Source organism: Amblyomma americanum, chromosome 7 (assembly GCF_052857255.1).
Source record: "Amblyomma americanum isolate KBUSLIRL-KWMA chromosome 7, ASM5285725v1, whole genome shotgun sequence".
Classification (NCBI taxonomy): domain Eukaryota; kingdom Metazoa; phylum Arthropoda; class Arachnida; order Ixodida; family Ixodidae; genus Amblyomma; species Amblyomma americanum.
This window is the reverse complement of record NC_135503.1, coordinates 39459591-39477940: the sequence shown is the minus strand read 5'-3', so window position 1 is coordinate 39477940 and position 18350 is coordinate 39459591. Positions and strand designations below refer to the sequence as shown.

General features: G+C 42.4%; 1 protein-coding gene across 9 annotated transcripts in view; it reads right to left on the bottom strand.

The window, feature by feature from the left end:
- Positions 1–740: 740 nt before the first annotated feature.
- LOC144098942 (uncharacterized) overlaps positions 741–18350 on the bottom strand; it is a 79842-nt gene continuing 62232 nt past the window's right edge. For 6 of the 9 annotated variants that reach the window (XM_077631924.1, XM_077631922.1, XM_077631921.1 and 3 more), the window contains 7 exons: positions 18191–18271; positions 16487–16606; positions 14400–14576; positions 11864–12061; positions 9938–10099; positions 9311–9409; positions 741–7995 (listed from right to left, as the gene is read on the bottom strand). In XM_077631924.1, the coding sequence (XP_077488050.1) occupies positions 7835–7995; positions 9311–9409; positions 9938–10099; positions 11864–12061; positions 14400–14576; positions 16487–16606; positions 18191–18271 (998 nt within the window). In that variant the 3' untranslated portion in view covers positions 741–7834. The remainder of the gene's footprint in view (positions 7996–9310; positions 9410–9937; positions 10100–11863; positions 12062–14399; positions 14577–16486; positions 16607–18190; positions 18272–18350) is intronic. The other 3 variants (XR_013307272.1, XR_013307273.1, XR_013307271.1) reach the window with 1 other exon arrangement.

The window sequence follows — 18350 nt, the reverse complement described above, 5'->3', positions numbered from 1 at the left end:
CTCATTAAATCCACATCCATGGTTGCCTTAGCGCCAAATCAGTGTCCCTCCCTCTTCTGTCTTCCAGTGCAAAAGAGGGCAGAAAGTAACTGCACAATTACAGTGTGCAAGAAGTCTAACACTGCATTGAATAATGATTAGTTTTGTACTCTAAAACTTTTGGCAGGTCTTACAAATGACAGCCTATAATTCATTCTTCATTTCGATGATTACCACCAGTCTTGAATTAGCCTGTAACCAGACACACTAAGTACTAAACCTCTTGGGAATTAAAACCAAAGTACAGAGGTTTGGAACCAAGTGTCGCATGGGGACAACATATACACTCTGCTAGGAACATTAGTACAGATTTTAGATGCCCCCTCAGTTTGCTTTTTCACAACAAAAGGTTATAATCAGGAGGCCCCCCCGGAGGGCCGGTGTCATGCTAATTTAGAGGAGTGCCCCTTATAAAAGCCGTAAAGGTAGAGTAAGAAGTGCCCAGTCACGCCCATGATGCTACAAACTAGAGAGCGTTCGTGTTTGTGGTGTCTTCCTCCCGTGCTCGTCTCTTTTGCGCACAAAATTGTATTCAAGTATGTGTCACCAACTAGCCCAGCAACAAGTTTTATGAAACTAGAGCAATTCGAGGAACTTTTTTGTAAAAGTTCAGCACTCTCATTCATTGACCCTCGGGGAATGTGCACCGAAGGAGTGGGAGATATGCTACTCCTGTTCACTATAACTCCAGGGCACAGCAGTAAGTCTGAATGTTTCTTTATTGATACTAATAACAGCAGTGTATACATACAAAAAAGGTGATGACAATCGTGCCAGGAAACACAAAATACGCACACAATAAACCCACAGCCCCACTAGATATCCAAATGTGACATCAGAAGCGCATCTTCAAAGCTCCAAACATCCCCATAGTCTTTACCAACTACTGCATATCACAAGCCGCACTCCAGAACATTGCACTCACAGAATACACACTGAGGACATGTTGCTATTCAGAACAGGCTAAAAATCGTCTGGAACTAAACAGTTCGCTCAAACATTACAAGTGCGGAGGGCACATTTCTGGGGGCCAATTTCCAAACTTCAATTTTTACTCAGCTATGGGAATGCATCCAGCTGCTGCTTGAAATATAAAAGGCCACAGCTACAAACCCTGCCCTGTTTCAGTTTGGTATGTTTCTTGTACTTCAAACAGTGCCTGCACCTAGGCCAACACTTCGCGCTATGATTTTCATCGAATGTGTTGCAGAAAAGAAATCCCAACAGAGCTGCAATTATAATTCCTTCAGAGAACATGCATCAATTTACCTCACCGATCTTATGTTTTTTATCTGACGTACACAGTTCCCATAAACAGACTCTTCTCCAGTATTGCACACGCATCTCTTCACTTCACCGCACATACCCTTCATGTTTCACAACGTAAGATTTGTATACCACAACCTCAAGGCTATTATACTTTTTTTAAATGGTACAGACTTCCAATTCTTCCATTTCACAGTCATACAGTTCTGTCATATGCATTAAAACCTATACAGCAGTTAATATCGCATCTTCTAGCATCTTGCAATGGCCAAAAAAGCCAGACTATGACCGGTATCCTCAGCCAAAAGCTAGTATCGTTTTGCCAAGAGGCTAGACTTCCAAAGTCTTCTCTACCAGCACATTTGAAACAGTATTACCTGGAAATGTGGACTATAGCAAAGCAATGACTGCACCTTTTAACTTTGCAATGAGTGTTTCAAAAAAAAAAAAATATAGCTTAGGTTTTGGAACACTTGGGAATCAGAACTGCACTGTCATTGTGCTGTAAGAGCTGTGTGTGTTTTTAAACAACAAATTACATTCTTCAAACACAGGTGAATTAAACAGGCCGACCACATGCTGCTGCACACAATGCAATTTGAGCAACCAGCGAAAGCACAGAAGTTCTGCCCAATTAGAAACATTTTACTAGACAGTAATTAAATGAGCAAGGTCGCAACATGCGTGAAGATTCCACGTCAAATGTATTTGAATTTGCGAAGCGAACTGCTGCATCATTTGGCTCACTCTGAAACTTAGCAAAATGTCTAATACGTCGAAAGTGCCTTCAAAGATACTGTTGCATCTCTGTGAAGTTGTGCTAGAAAGTTATAAGAATTGTGAGAACAAGGCTAAAAAACACATGACCAACATGAGCAGAGTACAAGCCATCAACAGCATGGAAAGCTGTTTGCAACAGCACGTCCATGGTTGAATTAACCAGTTGCAGTCTTGTAGTCCACCCACATGTGCCATGTTATGTCCTGCTTCCAAGTTACCTGTAACCTTCCAGTGTGACTTTACATTTATGTGTAATACCACATCCAGCACTGGCAATGTAGTTATTCAAAGTGCATATGCACTTGTCTAAAATGCGACCAATATCGCCAGAAATGTGTTCCCCTCAACAACCTAAGCGCGCTTGCAACAGAACAAGTGACAACAGGATTGCACATCCACCAGCCGCCTCTCACGGAAAATCTCCCTCGGCAAAATGTAGGTTATGGCTCAAAAATAAAGCTCTGCTCTGGGCAACACTTCGCATAGTTGCAAGCACAACATGCTAGGAGAAATGTTGCGTACTGCACCTCTTCCACATGGCTCTTCACAGGCACAGCAATGCAGCACAGTTTTGCAAGCCCATTCGTGCTGTCCACTCGCATCCACTCACAACAGCTTGGACCATTCACACATCACTGTTAACCCCCTTGGCAGAGTGCTTTGCGAGGAGCGTGCTTCTTTTCTTTATTTATTTCTCGCCTTGGCACATTCTTTCAGCTTTGTTCTCTCAGCAAAAAAACAAACCTAAGAGGCTGATTCATGCAGAACAGTGAAGCTTGTTGTCTACAAGCACACATCACCACTTTTCAACTAGTTGAGAAAGATTCATATTCCAGTTCAAGACCTCGCTGTCAAATTGCGATCCCTTACTTCGATTAAATTCGGCAGCAAGTGCGCTTGCTTTGTGCTAAGGCTCAGTTTACTTCCACTACTTAACTATCTTACCGAGCATTGCAACAATATTGGTGTGCCAGATCTAATCCTTCAAGCCAGCAGTACTGTATAGTAGCTTAATGAAATTTCTAATGCACTCTAATGCAAGTTAGTTTCAGAAAAGTTGTTAGTGAAGCTGCTGTTCACCACGAAGACTTCAAGAAGAATGTTTTACTTAAGTGTGGATGCCTTGGTCGTATAGTGGTTTCTGTGTGTGCGTTAAGATCTAAACACTTGAATACGAATATAGAATTAACAGCATTGTGCTAGAATACGCACTAAATGATGCTGTATGCCTAGAAACTCTTGGCTTTGAAGGGTAGTCACCAAATGATGAAAGAAACCATGTCACCTCCAAAATATACACCCACCCATGGATTATGCATGTATAAAGTAACAGTAACACTGAAAATACTACTGTAGGCAGGAAAAATATATCACAAATGAAAAACGCTAGCAGAAAAGGGCCCTGTAATACCTTGCGTCTTTGGTGTAATGATAAATTAAGCAATAAATACTGCAAACAAAATATACACAAAAGAAAACAATGCAAAAAAAGAAACAATCGAGGGACATAACCTCATATACTGGCTTATTTGTTTCTCTAGCAAGAAAAATAGAAACCTCTGCGCTGCTAACCAGAACTTGCAGACAACAGTTCACTATCTGTCCAGACACATGGAACAATGTACTTTGCACAAATCCAGTAGAACACTCGTGTATTACAGCTTCTATAACTGACTCGGACACTGGAGTGGGGTAGGGTGGAAGCAGTCTCCTCTCAACACCGGTATCTAAACTAAAACTAAAATAAAAAAAAATTCTCACTAAGACGAGCGAGAACGAAACTGCCACGTGTGTCCAACTGCTACGACGGTCAAAAAAACATTGTAGTGCTCTCTCATCATGCAGAGCAGAAGATGAAAACTTTGGGCTGCGTTAGCAACAGTTCGAAGTCCAGCCGGACTCTATGATACTCCCCACCAACGGACATGCTTCACACGACACTTAAACGGGGTGAACGGGAGTTTCTCTTGCTTTTGATGTTGTTCTGTCCAACATGATGACGTCAGGAGAACGGCGTCAGCTATAAGTAGGAGACCGAGAAAAAGCGGCACGCGCCCTCTTACACTTTGTACATATGCATCGGCACTGCATGATGCACGCCGATAAAGGAGACGCAAACAGCCAGGCTATTCATCCAGACATTTGTGCACGATTACCAGTAACCATGTTGTAGTCGGAGTATACCAAACCTTTGCCATATGCACGCAAGAAATGGCACCAAGTGCTTAATATATAATGGCTTCAGTTCATTAATGCCATTATTTTCAGAGTTGTTGCCACATGTCCAGATTTAAAACCGTTAGATGCCACAGAGGGATAAGCATACAGCACTACTCTCAATTACTTCTAGTGCATTACTTCCAGGAAAGCTTTTGTCCTTATAACATTAAAAAAAATCAGTGCAAAATGCCATCCTGTGTGTATGAAATTCTGTCCCGAATATCTGGCAGATAATTGAAATGTGAACAACGTTGTCGAAAAAACATCTGACATACTGCCTCTGTGTCCACATGCTTTCTGCACAGAATGTGTCATTGCACTCTGCAATGACACACATAGTAGGCCCAGCTAGACTGCTTTGTAAACAGCACCCAGCGCCATGACGGTAGCACTGGCAACCAAGTTGGAAATTTTTACTCGAATACAATACCCTGCTCAAAAAACACAAAACGTGTTCAATACTGTTCAGATGCATTAAGACAACCTTCCAAAGAACATCACTGTATTTGTTGAGTAAGTAAAGAAAACTAGACACAAAGTAATATGTTGGTAGACAAACCTATACTAAACTAACTAAAGTACTGGCTAAAAGCTTGCACCCGTTGCACCGGAAAACCAACAGGTTCCTCGCATAAGAATTAGCCACCTAAAAAGAAAATGTTTCTGACAAGATACCTAGTACACTTCTTTTATGTGAGAAATGGGGTCAAGAAAGCATAAGTCATGGGTGCATGGAGTTGAGGCATCATTTAACAGCCAATGGCATCAAATGGTTAATAAAGCATTATCTTTGTCTGCACAACACCTCATGGACATTAGGCACTTGGTGTCCTTCTTGTGCATGTATGGCACGGGTGTAAGTGAGCTGCACGTGTGAACAGAATTTTTAATTTTTTGTGAACATGAAGCTGTCCACGTCAGACCAGCTATTCCAATAGTAAAACTTCACGCTGGGCTTGTTGGTTCATGTTCTTAGGAGGGCCTGTCGTAGTGTAACGGGACGACACAGAGTGGACAACAGCGCAGCATCATCCTGCTGTCTGTTCTGTGTCATCCCGCTGCACAACAGAAGACCCTCCCAAGAATATTCCAGCAATATATTGTAAAACTAATTTTGGACAGAAAAGTAGTATAAATGCTTGTAGAGCACAATGTAAATGCTTGGGGGAGGGGGGATGGAAATTCTGTCATCAGATATGAAAAAGAGTTTGTGTGCAGCCATATGACAATGTCACCTGGCTACATTAAGGCTCCAATAAAAATGAGCACATGCTAACACAAGCTACAAGAAAGAAATAAACACCACTCAAAGCTCTTTTTGTCAACTTTGTTTTAGACCACTGATAATGATAATTCAGATGCAATCCAAGCTGAATTGTAATGTGCATTACTGTCACTGGATTCATTCTTTACATGAAAAAAAAAAGCCAGTTTCTTTGGCTAATAAAAATAAAAGCCCCATTTAACAGCTGCCCATAACACATGCATACTGTAAGCAAGGAGATCTACACACCACGAAAGTATGAAAACACAAACTCACTAGTACATGCCACAGAACTAAAGCCGATATCTTTGGGCGTGCTTGATTTTTGTCACACTGCTTCTCAAGCTATAAAGTTATTACCAGACCGGGTCATGCATCAGCTCAAGGAAAGTCAGACACAGTTAACAGCTATTTTTCACCTAAAAATACTCAGACACAGTCAGACACAGTTAACAGCTATTTTTCACCTAAAAATACTCGCACAATTTCTCATGCTTAACATTTGTTGTGTTCACGAGAACCTCCGCAACACAGCACTGTAGTCGGAACATGATGTGCATCCCAAAAATCTACAAAATAAATAAAATGTCTTTATGAATCGAGCTAGACTTAAACACACCCCCTGTGAAAAAAAAAAATTAAATAAAATTGAAAATAGCCATTCAAATGACAACACTAAGTATCGGCTACTATGACAGGGTCCCAATAAAATGTATCCCTTGAATAAAATACATGCTTGCAAGAAAGGCAAAGCAGTAATTAAAAGCAACGTCTCCCCAGCTTTCTGTACAATTTCAGCCCTCAGCCATTTATATGATCATAAACATTTTTGCACAAAGTATCCGCACCTAAAGAAATAACATCCACAATTTGTATGCTGCAGCACATATCTGTGATATATATACAGCAGGAACAGACACACCAGTGCTCCAGCTGGCTTCAGAAATTGTAAAATTTAACTATGCCACAGACAACCTCGTGTTTTCAACTCAAGGTCTCTGTCATACAAGAGAAAATGAGCTGCAAAAGAAGACCCTGTGAAAAAAAGCAACAAAATAAAGAGACTCCCAACCATACCACAAGCAACAAAGTTATGAACAGAGAGACTAGATGTTTTTCTTAAGAACAGATGGGTGATACAGACATTCTGCCTCGCTGCTACCTTCTCGGAAGAAGACAACGCGATGCAGGGCCCCATATGATCACCCCATTCCGATTGCTTGAATTGGTGATTCCACACATGCCCGTTTGGACTTCATCTTCTTAGCTTTTCAGCCTTTCTAGCATTTCATGCTTTCTGCAAAATGTGCAGAAACAACTCAATGCAGATACTCCAAACGCGGCATTCCCCAAACAGGTGATGCCTCCATATGCCGGCAACCTTGGTGAGCATATGAATGTAAAAATGAGCAGTTCTACCCATCTCATTTTGCACAGAATTCAGTAAACCAGAGGACACGCACTGTTCCTTTACAATAAACCACGAAAATGTTTTGAAGTTGGGAACATGAGCTGGCAAACCTAAAAAAAATGGAGCAACGCAAAATACTTCAGTGAAGAGCGTGGTTAACACTCCTAAGGAGCAACTAAAAGACACAGATAGAAAATCAATGCAAGCGACTATATCAGAACCACTGCAGATAAAAAGAAATGTGATCAGAGGACAGTAGCGCACAAGCCGTATGAGGCTGGCTCAAGAAATTGTGCTCTTACTCTTCCTTAGTGATTATGGAGAAGAAAGTCAAGTTCTCCCTTGCACCTTTTCTCGTTCACATCTCAACCTAAATGCCTATGAATCCCCTCAGAGTTCCTCGCTTTAATTGCGAAGGGAGTTTACATAAAGATAATCTCTGTCCACCTAGCTCTGCAGGGCATGTCGCCTTCAAACAGGCTTGTTGCACTGCTTTCATTTCTCCTATCTGCAACTGCCTGACCCATCATTGTGACGCGCCTATATTTCCAACATTAAACCATACATGACCCTAGTGATTAAGGCAGAGCTAGACAAAACATGCACAAACAAAAAAAAAAGATGGTCGGAGAAGGAGGACAGTGAAAGAGAGACTGACGGAAGACAAAGGCTAGGCTAAGCAGGCTACCCAAGGACCTCGTCCTGGAGACCAAACCTGGCTTTCCCACATGGCCTTTGATGGTAACCTAGGCGCGCCGAAAGGTGTGTTGTGTTCCTTTTGCGCACTCGCCCCACGGAAAAGATGGCACTACTTCCACAGAAAGCGGCCTTCCCCAGTGCACTTCAGCACTGGCTCACTTTCCCGTGACCCAAAACTCCTCAAGGCGATTTCTAGCCTTGTCGAGGACGTCCACGCCAGTCTGGCCAGCTGGCTGTGGCTTCACGGGGTCCTCCGGACCTGCCTTGTGTGGGGACTCTTCGGGGGCAGCCTTCTGTATTGGGTCCACTTTGCCCTCTGTGTTGCAAAAGAAAAGCAGACAAAAAAACACGAGAGGGGAAAAAACGACAGTTTGCTTCAAGGCATTTAAGCACAGAAAGACAGAGAGGTAGTGGGCCTTTAAGCATGAAATACTTTGAAGTGCCTCCCTCTCGTGTAATGCAAACAAACTTCACAGAGGGTAGTAGTACAATATGCCCCGTGTCCACACAAAGAAGCTTAGCCATGCTGCATCTGGGGTTGCTGAGGAACTCTGAGCTTGGAGAGCTGCAAGCCTCCATAGCATGGCCATCTAACAAGTTCTGCGATGCATGCTGCTCTACCATTCAGTACTTTCTTCGGTTCGACTTTGTGTCCCTGGGTAGGGGTAGACTTAGAGTGTTATTACAAATTATGCTAAAGTTCTCTAAAATTCATTCCTTGAAACTTTGCTGCACATTATGCTTAAAATGTGCAGATTCAGAAAAGGATTCAAAAAGCCTTAGGTGTTGATGCTGGTGCAGGATGAACGTGGCAGCTGCACAATTGGATTTTTAAAGTCCGGCTTCTTCACTTGGACAGCAAGCATACCAGAAAGACAGACAGTTATGCTGCAATAACACTGCGGTCTGCATATGGAGCTTTCTTAAGAATTATATTAGTGATTATCTTGTTTTCATGAAGGATTCATCAAATGCTTCAAGAACACTGACAAAAGAAGCTATTAGCGATAATCTTAATGAACGACTATTCCATTTTTCTTTCTGAGATAAGAAGTAAGTCGCGTCACTTTTAAAGCCAACAAAGGTAAAACAAATACTCTAGGGGTATCTGTGAGGCAATAGTAAAAAGGAGTACATGCATTCCAATCGACAAGCATTTTACTCTACACAGTCTAACACAAATGAAAATTCTTGTGAGAACAATACAAGCGACAAAAACAGCTGAGCCACACAGTTTTACAAGATGCTATAAACTTTGCTCCGTGCAAGGAGTGAAAAACACTGAAGGACATGATGTTTTATGCTGACAGTGACAACTGCTGTGCTTGCTAGGATGCTACCATGGCAACAGCAGGAAAGGAAACAGTTCAATGTATTTAGGGGAATTCCTGGAAAGAGTATTTTCAATCTCAATTACACCCATGATTGAAGAACATCATTCCTGCTCCAAGTTAGCTTAGCTGGTAAAGCAACTGTCCCACACAGGCAGTAGTCCCAGGTTTGAGCCCAGGACCAGTATGAACTGTTCAGCAGTGAATATAGCAATAATTTGCATCTGTACAGCTGCATTCAGATGGGTGCTAATGATAGAATGATAGTGCTCCCTTGATAGAAAAGGAATGACTGCTGACCAGGAATGGCAGACTCCATTTTTGGTGCAGGTGCTGGCTTTGGGGCTGTGTCTATGATGGGTGCACTGGTGGTCCCCTTAGCCTTCCCTGGCCAGTCACCTGAGAGGGAAAGCACACATGGAGGTCATGGAAGCAGTAAAACAAGATAACTAAAGCAAATAAATTGAAAATCGAGAAAATAACTGTATGGTTGCATGAGAGCAAGAGCTGGGAAAGTGTGCATTACGATGCAGGCTGTGTTACTACCTTTGCACATAGTACTGGGTCCATAAGGACGACCAGACAAACATTGGTCTAAAATTCCATTTTCAAACAATTAACAACCAGAAGCTTGCCACTGCAAGTAAATATTTTTGCCTGATGTGGCTTGGGCACCTTAAAAGTAGAGAGAAAATGTAGCAAAGTGCAAATTAACATCTAGTGCACTGCAAATGCCAGCTGCCTCAAAAGTAAAAGATCATAACAAGACAGGATCTGTAGAGACCATTTGTTCAAGACAATACACCAGAACAACAATGTAAAAGGCTCCCAAAAATATACTACAATTGCACATAAGAAAGGAAGTACACCCTCATCATAGCCTACAATGACTTGAAATGCCTCTCCTTGCATAACCCTTCCACGTACCAGCAGGCGACTGGCCATCAGTCCACTCGAGGCCTCGGCCAGTGTCCAGAGGAACCGTCCAGGTCTCGGGATCAGGTGACTTGACCCCCGTCACCTCCTCGGGTGACTTGACAGTTGTCAGTGGCACGGGTCCAGACTGGGGCTCTGGCAGTGGCGATGGGCCTGAACGAGGCACATGGGGGAACCAGAACAAGCATCACTGCAATTGTTAGAGGGACACTAAAGAGAAGACCCACACAAGTAAGAAACTATGCTAGACTGATGACCGACCCCTTACGAACAATACCAGTATTTTTTCTGTGGTGAAAAGGTAACTGCATTGATGAAAAAAAACCACTAGTAAGGTCCCAGATTTGCTTCCAATTCATATCACCATGAAAAGCTTTTCTCGCCAATTACATGAGCTTTCTTTATAAAATGCATCCAACAGATGGCACCACTGTACTGCCAGCCACAAAGTCCCGTTCATCACCTTGGATGCTAATGGTGGCCTCACCATTTGGAAAAAATGCAAACGACCCCCAGAGCTAGTGCATGGCTTGCAATTTCGAATTTGCTACGCGCAATAGCCCTGGGCGGCACGCGAAGAGAGCAACTCTGTACATTCTCGTATTGTAATAGAACTTGTGAAGCTGCTTTCCTGTTTTGCCGCTACTTGCCACCAAATAATATTACACAGGCGAAAACGATGCACCAATCACGTCCAGCGAAGCATTCACCTGACAAGGCGCAGTTGTTGCAATTCTCGAGGGCCATTGCTACAGTGTTTTGCTTTTACAAATTGTTTGGCTTACCTATCTACGCTCTGTTCTCGATAAAAAAGATAAATTTGCAGTCTTGGGGCTTTAATCTCTAAACCCAGGTGGACAGTACTCTTTAACATGTCGCAGTTCCACACGTTTTGGTACAAGTACTAAACACAAGCGGCGATGATGGTGGATCTTTGGCAATGGTACAGATAAAAGGAAGTCTCCTATGCTGCAGGTATGTATTGGTCTAAACATAACAATAACAAAAGACACATAACATAACCAGGAGAGGAGAGGTATACTTTTTGTTTAGTACATCCATACCACCATTTCTCACTAGGCTTGCATATTATATACTATAAGTGATCGTGCATCAGGTACATAAAATTTGGCTCTTAGTAGCCGCACATCTAGTATTTCGCTTGCAATTATACACTGACTTTGTGAAGCATGTGACTGCTGCATGATAGAAAATAATCTAGCAAGATCAAAATTCAGCGCCAGTTAACAGTATCCTAATAACATTTGCTTTTCATATTTGTTTGTTATACTTGTTTCAGATACTGTGCAGCACTGTCAAGGCAACTGCACAAGGCAAAGGTGCAAAGTATGTACACACAATGCATAACAAACAGCACATGGTAACACATGGCACATGGTGTAACATGGTAAAGCACATGAAAGTGAACTGAGGTTGGATTCCGTCGGTCACTTTGTTAGTCAAGGTTCGAAAAAATAAACTTTTAATGGGTTTTACCCAAGCACACGGCAGTAGGTCCCACTGCCTCACAGCCAATATGGCTCTTGTCAGTTGTTAGAATGCTATCTTTGCACAGTATTGGTACAACTTCCCCCAAAACCACTTATTTGTACCAACATATAGCAGGTCTAATAAATTAGCACAGGTTGGAACAACTGGCACTGTGCTTTCAACACTGCTTTAGTGCCTTGTTAACCGACGCATTAGGTTACATGCAACCAGCATTTCGTGTACCTCAAGGACAGTCTCGGCAGTCTTCATTCAGTCCCACGCAGCCATCACCAGGAACAGGTCATTTTGCGAGGTAAAAAGCACAAAAGGCTCTACTGATGCCAGCTTTAAACTCGCTAGGTGCTTAACAAGCCATGGAGAGAAAAAGCAATGGCTTTCGAAAAGAGAGTGGGAGGGTCGACGTACTGGCCATGTCGGCCGAAGCCAGGGCCGAGGAGCTGGCACTGGAGCCATTCATGGGCGGCAGGCTGCTGGGGCGCACTGCATCCGACTTGCGCTCTGAGCCAGACCCGGGAGTGGCTGCCTCCACGCTCTCGGCCGGCGTCGTCGCCGGAGGCACCAGCACACTGTCCTCACCGCTACCACCAGCATCCTCTGCCTTCCCTACACCAACGTAAGGAAGGGGAGGGAGGGCCATGGCACGCAGCATGAGTCGCTAGTGGCCGTCACTGCATGACATGCATTTTCATGCTTCCGCAGTGACATAGCACACGACCCCAACCTGCGTGCCTCCCACACCAACAACCTTCATTCCTTTCCCCTCTATCCCATCCTCTCTGTCGTCCCCACCCACATCGTCCTGCATCTAGCTCCGTCCTGTGTTTGTTCATGCAATTATAAGGTACACTAGCACCTTTCCGTGTCACTTCACCTCCACACATCCTTAACAGTGTCATGGCGTGGCGACGGCACACTGCTACTTGAGGCACAAGCACAGCGCAAGAATATAAGGGACTAGTGAAACTGTTTTGTGGCATTGCACGATGATGCCTTGAACGCTTCACCAAGGCAAGCTGCATGCTAGCGTAATCCAAAAGGCTGAAAGACAACTGTTCCCATGCTCAGGCTGCACCTCTTATATAGAGCCCTTTGTTTCTGTGTAAAATCCAATTTTTGCTTGCACCCCAAACAGATTTCTTAAAAATCAAGTTAAACCGGATTTCTAGCCAAAAATAAGCCTTCTAGGGAACTTAGTTTTCCTGTGTACAAAGCTGATGACCCCGCACGAAACTCAGCACCTGTCTTGTGCTTAATATAGAGGGTGTTTTCAGTCAACAGTTTATTTTAAACTTCTTTAACACTCTTTATTTGTGACGGTGCTTACTCTGAGATGAGGTTCAAACAGTACGTTTTGGAAGCGAGAAGCCAAAACACAGGTGCTGACCAAATAAATGTCTTATCAGCATCATTGTATCAAGTACTACACATGCTACAGTGCACTGCTCCAAGGCCGTTTGTGTTGCACTTAAAATGTGATCACTGTGATGTTGAATTAATGTTTTTGCAGTGTACAAAAACAGGCAGGCCTTGCGCTGATACGGAAGTGCAGCAAAGCAGATCATAACGTTGGCGGCGAAATAAATGTAATATAATATAGAAAAAAAAAGAAGATATATTTGATTTGGTAAAAGTGTTGCAGTACTACAACCTGCCCGTTCCATATTGTTCGCAAAAAATGTGCACAAAATACAGCATTTTATGACCCATACTAAACTGTCTCTCCTCTGCTGCAAACTATGACCCAATAAAAACCTGAATTATGAAACCTTTTGCTGAATAACCTGATATGTACCTGAATTTGAATTAAAAAATTATTGTCTCAATTTTTACCCCCCCCCCCCCCCCCCCTTCCCCCGAATTCCAGAAAAAATAAAACCTGAAAACGAAGGGCCCTACTCTTAGACCACACGCCATTTCAGCGAAGTTTCCTAGTGTGGGCAGGCACCTTAAGGTGTGTGTATGGAGCACTGTTTGTTCCGCCGGAACAACAGCCATAACAGGAGACCTGGACTCATAGAAAGCTATTTCTTAACTTCTTTGAGAACCTGTGCATTTATTTAGTGAGTACAAACAAAAAGCTTGTTTGATCTCCATCTCTCGAAGAGATTTAAAAAATGTGGAAGTCAGTGCAAGTGCGTTTCACAGTGGCAGCTACAAAAAGTAAGCGGAATCACACGCACTTCCATGCAGTAAGGTACTTTTAAAGCAGCTCTTAGCACATGTAACAGCACAACCAACATGCAGGAATGCACACTGGAGCATCAAAATGCAGGGACAAAATGAAACGAACTAACCAAACTCTCTCGACATTGCTGCACAAAATGTAATGCTTGTCCAGTGTTTAGGGGTCTGCCCCAAGGTGGAGTATATTTGTAATAAGGGAGTAATCATTTATTAGCATTCATTCAAGTGCTGGTCTGCAGCTACAATGAAAAGCTATACAGCTTTCACATAAACTTCCAAGTTGAAATAAAAATTCACCCTGGTCTGGGGTTTGAAAACCGGGACCACTGGGCTCGAACCTGGAGCAGCCACTCTACAAGTGAACTCACCAGGAGGGTGAGCAGATAGTAAAATACAATGCAAGATACATTCTCCTTCTTCATCTCCTTGTAAGAGGTACTCATAAGCCAGTAAGGCATTTGAAAAGATGCTTAAAGTTGCCTACATGCACCTGTACAGCTAGAAGCAATATGAGAAGGAACACGGGAGTGTGTGGCCTCCACGCTTTGCAAAGTGCTGCCATTGACAGACAACGAGAATTGGCGGTAAAGTCTCATGCAAAGTAAGCATGGCCGGCTGCTTTTTCCAAGCATGGCCTTGGTACCACTCGCTCTCGTCTGTCGATATAAGCGCTTTACAAAGCGCGGAGGCCACACACATCCGTGTTCCCTCTCATATTACTTTAAGTTGTACACCTGTTGGGCTAGCTTTGGGTTACCTGTTACTTCCCGCTGCTTGCTATCAACCTCCTCGCCCTCTGTCTTTCCCTGTGGCTTGAGCCAGATCTTGCCATCCTGCTCGTTGACAGCTGCCGATGCGGGCCGAACCACTGCCCGAGGTTTTGCGGCAGGAGGCGCAGCACTCTCTTGCAGTGGACGTCGCGGTCTCGAAGCTCCTGAGCAAATCAAACCCTTCGTTTTATAACATGCAAAAATGCATACAGGGATCTGCGCCAAAGACAGCCATTGATGTTATGCATGGGTGCATGCTAAAGCAATGCAGATGACAGCAAAAGAAAAATGAATAAATAAAAGGAAGCCAAGGACCTCAGGCAACCTAAGACCCGACAGGATTGGCAACAAGAAATTATGACAGTGTGATTTTTCTTTTTCTCATGTTTCATAATGCACAGATCCTCAACAACCACTGCAGTGGTGGATGCAGCATACTCTGAAAAATTTACTACAGCAGGGATGGCACCTTAGAATTGCAGATTTGACTACCCCAAGCTAGCACCTATATGCTATCATTCATGGATACGTGATGCAGTGAGGCTGTGCCAGCCAACAAGCCTCTAAGAAGAGCAGGCTGCCTGTTTCTTTGTCCACTCAAATCCACAGGTGATCAGACAAGCATATCACATCACACTGTTTTATAGCCAATCAATATGAGATGTTGAAGATTATTTTTTACCAGTTTGGCACGGAGAGCCAGCTTGGTTTTTTGCACTCCACATCCATAATACAACATTTCTCAATGTCTTTTTTTGTTGTTGTCAACTGTACTTGGCAGCAGGAGCCTTTCAAATCACAAGCAATAATACACTCACTGTATCACAAATATGCCTCCACTATATTCAGTAACCTATTAATTTCTTGAAACAGCCAAGAGTCCTTTTTGCATGAACACAGCTGAATCAGCAGCTATTAATTATTTAGTATTAACTTAATTAGTCTGGCACATTATGTCTGGTTATACTACTGAAAAAGTGCTGATACAGAACACACAAAAAAATTATGAAAGTTTGCTTTGTACTTTGCGAGAAAAAATTCCACAACCACCACTTTGCACACTTTCCCTGCATAGCTCCCGACAACACTACCGTTTCTTTTATCACCACACCCGTCTTTTTGTTGCCTTTACAATAATCTGAATCAATGATTGCACTATGAACAACGGCAACCACATCCGAAGCAGAATTGACATCTGAGCTAGTTGGTTTTTCATTTTCAAAAATTATATAAAGCGCACTTAGGACAACAGACAAGGGAGACCAAACAACACAAGCGCTTACATCAGTGGTAGGTGTCAAAAAATGTTGATGGCAGGCTTAGATTTCAACAGTCACAGTGACAGCCCTAAAAGCTCTTTGCTTAACAAGCAGTCATTTGTGGAAAGGATAACAAAACACACAGTAAAACTAGCTTCTGCTGATATAATCGCTGAGACAGAGCAGGGTGCTACGGATGAGAAAATGAAGTGAGAAGCCATAATCACTAAGCTCACATTAATCAGAAGAAGATGACACAGTATTGCTCGGGGCTCGATTTTGTTATCTTTACAATGCTTTAGCATTAATGACTAACAGGTAACAAGGCAAAATTCCTTTCAGAAAGTAAAAGTTCAAAAACGTTTCAGCTTTACACAGCTCTTCCATTTGTGAAAACTCTTATTTAACAGTATGAATATTGCATGAAAAAAATTAATGCTGCATGTGTAAATTAACTTAAGCGGGACAGGATTTAACAACAGTTAACAACACATGCTGCTTCTGTAAGTTCAGCAAATCTGCCAGTTATAAAAACTGGAAGTTAAAAGCAAGATTGCTAACCTTGTTTCCTTTAAGCATCATTTTATTCAGATTTATTCAATTATAATTTTTTTTGCAATTAAACAAAAAGTTTAATATCCATCCGCTACCAAAATTAAATTTTTTTTGCAGTGCAATTCAACGAAATAAACAGTTACACTCGTCTTTTAGATTACATAAAACAGGCATGCGTGCGCAAAGTTGGTGCAACTTGTGTGTGCAGAAAGAAATGAAATGCCTGAAGCAGGCCCCAGTTTTGAGTGTGAGCCACTTGCCTGTCTTCTTATCATCCTTTTTGTCAGTCTCGGCCATCGGCGTTCGCCTTTGAGGCGGTGATGAAGCTGCCCTCGTTCGTGATGAAGCAGCTGTCTTGGCCCCGTCATCGTCATGCTTTGCTAGGGAGCAAAACAAATGCAGCAGTAGAAAGCATTAAAACATAAGGGCTGTGCTGGTATACTATCAGAAGCATAGAAACTGCCTTATCTCAATTCAAAACTATATGCCCACTGTTAAAGGTCAACGGTTTCTGCAATTACTTGCTCTTTTCGCAAAAGTTTTTCAAAGAAGCCTTGCATGTGAGCTGCTCACACCTGATGCCATCTTCTTAAGTAAACAGACAAGGCACTACTAAGCCAGAATCAAAGGCAAGCACCTCATTTCAGCTAAAATGCATTCTTTCACGTTTCTGCATTTGCCTGCAGCGAGCAACTATTTATGGATACAATTTAAATCTGCAGCGAAGCTTGACCCTCATTCATAAATGCCATACACTGTTCTTCCACGTCAAAAAAATTGTTTATGTGAAACATTTTGTCACCTGAACACAATCTAATTAAATCACAAAATTGTAAGCGTGAGATTTTTGATGCCTCTGACTTGTTTCACAAAGTGAAACATTAAATTGTTGATTTCAATAAATTCTGCAACAGGTTAGTAGAGTTATACAGTACGCTTAGGGCTACAGGCTGTTATCAACTGCTGCTTCTTAAGATGGATACCACTATAGCATAATATGTTCCCATATAGTACAAGGTAGCAAGAACAGTACCGTATTTATCAGTGTGATAAATTAACTTGTATACTAAACACACCTTCTGTTGTCTCTCTCAAAATTTAGATACCAATTTTTCCAGAAAAACCAAAAGCTGGACAATTATTAGCTTGTTCATAATTACGTTATGCATGCATTTGGAAGCAAGACAATAATTGCAATAATCCCACATTAAAATAAAAAAATACAGCTGATCTGAAGGCTTGTTAGATGAATGTACACGCATATACAAAAGATTAGAGAATGCAATATTAGCGCAAGTTTTTAGTTCTGTCACCATCTTTCCATGTATCATGGAATAGATTATATAGCCTAAATGTAAGTGTGAATTACACAGTGTACCATTAAATCTCAAGCAGTGCACCCTATATGCAAAGAAATTAAATTTCTCTGACAAAGCTGCGTTGTGTAAACTTTTGATGGCGTCTGTACACCTTTGGTGGCAAAGCAAGCAGGCAAGAACGGGCTTGCATGGATGTTCAGTCAAATTGCCATTGCAGCCAGTCATGCACTGGAATGCATTGTTATACACAGATCTCTCCCTTAATTCCAATTTAGAACAACTTGGGGTGATGCAAGGTTCACCAGCAAAGTGCGACTCTGTTGTCCTGTTTTATTGTCCCATTTCAATCACTTCAAATTTCTGACACTGCATTACTCCACGTAATGAACACATGCCTGAAATTTTCATAAATTTCTTGGGTTTTAGAGTATTACACGAGTAAACATGGTACACTCATCCACTGATTAAGCATCAATTTTGCTACCTCTAAAAATTCATACTAGAGTACACCAAGTGTTCGTGTATAAGCAAAATTTACAAGGCCCTTCCTTAACGTCATATTCCAGCAGTAGCAGTAATAACGAAAACCTGAAATATAGGCACTAAAGGAGCCAACAAGCATGCATAGCTCGAATCCCTCCTTACCTGGTGTTTTCGGCGACGTCTGCTTCTGTCGAGCGGTAGCTGGAGGTTTGGCTGCCGGAGAAGCTTTGCGTTGGTTGCCAGCTAGTGCACAGAAATGTGGAAGCAAAGGAAAACATGAGTTTTGGTGTACTAAATGCAAACAAAGAACAGCGCACTTCTA